The 5,372-nt window shown below is 42.2% G+C and overlaps 1 protein-coding gene across 1 annotated transcript in view; it reads left to right on the plus strand.

Annotated features, from left to right (window-relative positions):
* The window catches only part of LOC131050533 (glycine-rich cell wall structural protein 1.0-like), a 28,988-nt gene extending 24,930 nt beyond the window's left edge, over window positions 1-4,058 (plus strand). The window contains exons 2-3 of the mRNA XM_057984734.1: window positions 3,602-3,666; window positions 3,807-4,058. Coding sequence (XP_057840717.1) covers window positions 3,602-3,666; window positions 3,807-4,058 — 317 coding nt within the window. The remainder of the gene's footprint in view (window positions 1-3,601; window positions 3,667-3,806) is intronic.
* The last annotated feature ends 1,314 nt before the right edge of the window (window positions 4,059-5,372 follow it).

Raw genomic sequence — 5,372 nt, forward strand, 5'->3', positions numbered from 1 at the left:
GAAGGCTTGCAATCAAGCATACCAAAGCGCCGAAGCATGTCAAGAGCTTACTTCTGCTGGTAAATGTAGATCCCATCAGAATACTGAATCACCTGAAGACCAAGGAAATAGTGCAGAAGACCAAGATCTATCATCTCAAACTGGTCCATCAAGGCTCGCTGAATATGCTGAATCATAGAGGATGAGCTACCTGTGATGAGGAAATCATCAACATATAATACAAGAATTAAGATCTCACCCTCAAGAAGCTGAATATACACCGTGTGATCAGAATGACTGTGGGTGAAACTAGTGGAGAGCAAGAAAGAATCCATCTTCTCATACCAAGCCCGAGGGGCCTGTTTGAGACCATACAATGAATGTCGAAATCTGCAAACCAAAGAACTGTCCTACACAAATCTCTGAGGCTGCTCCATGTAGATTTTCTCTTGTAGGTCCCCATGCAAGAAGGCACTCTTCACAACCATTTGAAAAACAGGCCATCCCCGAGAAGCTGCAAGAGATAGTACATAGCAAATAGAGTTCATCTTGGCGACAGGGGCAAAGGTATCGGAGTAATCAATACCCTCAACTTGTGAGAAACCCTTCGCAACAAGATGTGATTTGTACTTATCAATGGAACCATTAGCAACATACTTAATGTGATACAACCAGCGGCACTTAACCATATTTTTGCCCTTAGGAAGAGGACAGAGATCCAGGTATGATTCCTCATCAAACAAGAATACTCCTCCTCCATAGCACAATCCCACTTAGGGTGTCCTGTAGCCTCTGAAAACTTCTAAGGATCATCTGAAATGGCATGACTCAAAAGAATAGAACCCACAGTATGAGAATGGGTGTGATGAGTATCTGAAGGATCACCGGCCATAGAACCTTCCGCCTCAACAGTAAAGCGAGCCCACTTGGGCATCTCAGGTGGAGGTGGGGATGGTGGATCATCAACACCATCATCAGAATCATCCTTAAAATAATCCTGAAGAGATGCAATGGGAATAGTAGGCAGAGGAGTAGACACTAGAGTCAGGGTATCCACTGTGGGAAGGTGCTCATCAAACTGAACATCCCGTCGAAATAGGACCTCTCTGGAATTAGGATCAAACAACCTGTACGCCTTAACATCCTCACAGTAGCCAACAAAAATGAGGGGTCGGCTCTTCCACTTTCATCGATTTCCTCTGAGCATTAGGAATTTAAGCCCATGCCTCACTATCAAACACTCAGAAAAAAGAAACATCAGGCTTGTCATGAGACCAAGCCTCCTCAGGATTCATATGTCAAATTGCCTTGTGAGGCATCCGATTTTGAATATAGTTGGCACAATTGACTGCCTTAGCCCAAAAAGATTAATCCATGGACCTGGACTGAATCATACAATTCGCCATCTCCCGTAAAGTTTTGTTCTTGCGCTCAATGATACCATTCTGCTGAGGGGTATAGGGAACAGTAAACTAATGTTGGAAACCATGCTCAATGCAAAATTCTCTGAAAGCCTAATTCACATACTCCCCCCATTATCTGTATGTATCCGCCGAATAGAAGAACCAAACTGCTTCTCTACAAATGTCTTGAAGATTCAAAATGAATCAAAGACATCAGACTTGTACTTAATAAAGTACACCCATGTGCGTCTAGAGAAGTCATCAATAAAAGTGAGTACATACTTGGCCCAAGAAAAAGGAGTGGGAAATGACATGAGATCACTGTGAATCAACTCCAAGGGTGCCAAAGCACGAGGGGCTCTTCCCTTCAGAAAGGGATCTCTGTGATGCTTGCCAAGCACACAACCATGACAAACACCATCAGTGCAGGAAATCTATGGGAGCCCAAGAACAAGTGCCTGTGTACTCATATGTTGAAGATATCTGTAATTGACATGGCCCAAGCACTCATGCCAAAGCTTACTCACTGAATTTGCATGTGCTATAAGAGACGAACCTGCACCCACAGAGGGCTCAAATCCATCAAATTTGTACAGACGAGATGCAATATCAACACTCCCAGTAGCCATAACCAAATCAAAGTCATGGAGGTCCTGAATAACCACATCATGTGGTGAGAACTCAACTGTTTTACCAGAGCCAGAATGACAAATCTAATAAATAGACAAGAGGGTCATCGAGATGTCAGGGACAACCAAAACATCTTGTAGAGTACCCCCATCCAAAGAGACAAAACCTGAACCCAAGATTGAAAGCTGAATTGAGTCACCCACTGCAATCTGTGAAGTACCACAAGAGGCAAGAGAAGTAACCAACTACTGAGTGTGAGTCATATGGTGAGAAGCACCATAATATAGTATCCATGTGGACCCATAGGTCGAAGCTCGAGAAGTGAGAGCATGACCTTTCCTTGTGGAAGGAGATGATGCCTGAGGTGAGGAGATGTGATGCTACTGCATGGCTTCCTATAAAGCCTCTAGGCATTTCCAACACCTGGAAACTAGATGTCCTTCCTTGCCACAAAAACTGCAAGTGTCACCTGATTTCTTCTTATTCTTGGAGGAAGACTCACCAGACTATGAAAATTTCTCATGTTTCAGAGGAAATGGTGGTTTAGAATCAAACTTAGGAGGAGGCTTGGAGGAATGCTCACTACCTGCAGAATTCTTCTTTGGCTTTGGTTTCTGCTTTTGCTTCTCCTTAAAGGATTGAGAAACCAATGCTTTGTTCTTGGACCCTGAGAGCATATCCAGCTAAGAAAGATGAGACTGCGCATGAGATAAACGCTCACAAAAGACATCAAAGGTAGGCATGGTAAAACGAGCACCCAAGCCATCCATGTTGGAGTAGAAAGCAGAGGCAAAAAACTGAAAATGATCCCGAAGCTTCGAGAGAATCAAGTGAATGCACTTTGTGTCTGTCTTGATCTTGCCACATCTCTAAAGAACAGATTTGGTAGTCTTGAACTTGTTCAAAAAATCCTCAATGGTGGGAAAGGAATCAAGTGACAAGGAAACCAGCTCTGCCTCAATCTATAATGCCTAAATCTCATTAACCCTCCCAAAGAGAGACTCAAACTTCAACCACATAGTGCGGGGAGTGAGAAACTCATCAAGGTGAAACAAAAGATTGTCAGAGACATGCAAAGAGAGAAAACCCATGGCCTCATCCATCTTGTTTCTGTGCTGAAGAAGCTCATAAGGACACTACAATAGAGGTTGAACCTCATCCAAACAAGACCACAACCCTCGCGCTTGGAGAAGCCTCATGATGCAGGGCTTCCAGGTGTGATAGTTATGTGGAGTCAACAACTCAACTGAAGGATCTGCCATGAAAACTCTGCACCTGCACCTGCTTGTTGGTTTTTTTTATTATGTGATCTTTCAGAATAGACAGAAGATGCAGAAGGTTTTTTTTTTTTAGAGTTTTGGTGTTCTTGATTTCTGATATAAAGGATAGAAAGCGAGAAAAATAAACACCCCCCCCACAATAGATAAACCCAAACCCTAGTACATACTGATGAGAAGGAATTAGTGCATAAGAAAAAAAATTTCAAACTAAAATGTTATGTACCTGATGAAAATTCTGAGAAACAAGATCACATATCTGAATAGATCATGTTGAGAGCTTTCCAATGCCTATTTGTTTTCGAAAAACAGAGTCTGTTTTCCCATTCTATGGCCCCGAAAGTTCAGAAAAGAGTCCTGACTTTGACTGGAAAAAAGTACAGTCAAACATCAAATCGAGAAAAAAGTCCAACACCACAAGGTCCGGCTTGGAACTAGCTTTCTGACGCCTATTCATTTTATGGCCAAAAAACGAACCCCCCCTTAAAAAGACAAGAGGGTGGAGGTCCAATGGCAGGGGCCTGACAGTGGTGGCGCTCTGACGGCACTCTGGGGAGGAGAGGCAGAGGGGCGGAGAGGGAGCGACGGTGGAGAGGAGGGCTTCAGCGGGCGGGGGCAGTGGCAAGGACAACAACAACGGTGGCGGGCAGTAGCGATTGCAGGGAGAGCAGGCGCCGACGATGAGAAGGGGAAGCCGGTGGGAAGCCGGTGGGGGCCAGAACTGACAGGTCTGGTCGGCCATACTGACAGCCGGCGACCGAACTGTTAGGGGTACGGAGTACCCTCCGAACATGCAAAAAGATTTTCCAAAAAAAAAAATTCTTCTTCGCCTTTTGCAAAAAACTTTTGATTTTTTTGATTTTTTTTTTTTTTTAAAAACTCAAAAATTCGGCCTGCATACCGTAAAAAGGCAAAAAAGTATTTTTTTAAAACATTTCTTGGACTGCGTGCTAGGGTCGTACGACTTGGTACTGAAGAAAAATTACCCCCAGATGCTCATGAGTCAAAACTAGGCAAGTTTTATATGACTATAAGGGTTTTTGGGCCTTCTAAGCACAATGGTGAGGTTTGTTTAGGCCCAAAGTGCTCAGAAAAAAGGCCTATCCCTAAGTACATAAAAAAAACTTCCTAAAACCCCAGATTTGCTTCTAATGCAAAAAATATCAAAACAAGAACAGATAGCTATAGATTTGAATCTCTGATACCATGTGAGAGTTGAGAAACACAACACCATAGGAGCCTAAATATCTTTGCAAGATGCATAATCTGTTACAAGGAGAAGCAAGGAAGCAAATAACAAAAAAACAAAACACAAAAAATATGTTCAAAAGAGTGAGAGCTCAATATTCACAAAATGTGTAATGTGATAATAATTCAAGGAAAAGAAAATTAACCTCTAATAGGTCAAGAAACCCTAAAAGGGAAAACCTAGGCTTGCACATAATAATTAATAAAAAAATTAATTATTATGCACCTAATGTTAGCTTAAGTGTAAAAAGAGATAATAGGGAACTTAAAGAATTAAACAAATATTGTTTAATTAATCAAGTAAAGACCCAATTACTCTAACATTTTTCACATCTTCTCTGCTCATTAAAAACACATTTGAGAAGAATAATGATGTAGGTTTCCTTGTTTGTTACGGTAATGCACCCGTGGTTTAATTTCAAACCCTATTCCTCCTATTCAATACACATACACACATCCATTAGTCAATTTTCTTAGGAGAGCACACATGATAAAAATCAAAGAGGAAGTTGTAGATAAGAAATTAAATTCACTTACATCTATAGAAGTGTAGACACAGTTGCAGTGAGGTATGGAGGGAGGGAGGGAGAGAAGAAGAGTAAGAGGGATGGGGTATGGAGGAAGGGAGAAGGGGAGAGAGTGAGAGAGAGAGGGATGGGGTATGGAGGAAGGGAGAAGGGGAGAGAGGGAGGGAGAGAGAGAGGGATGGGGTATGGAGGAAGGGAGAAGAGGGGGGAGAGAGAGAGAGAGGTACCTTGTATGCATTTGAGAGGGCGAGATAATACACTTATATGTGTATATATACTTAATATATATATATATATACACACACACA

This window comes from Cryptomeria japonica, chromosome 2 (assembly GCF_030272615.1).
Source record: "Cryptomeria japonica chromosome 2, Sugi_1.0, whole genome shotgun sequence".
Taxonomy (NCBI): domain Eukaryota; kingdom Viridiplantae; phylum Streptophyta; class Pinopsida; order Cupressales; family Cupressaceae; genus Cryptomeria; species Cryptomeria japonica.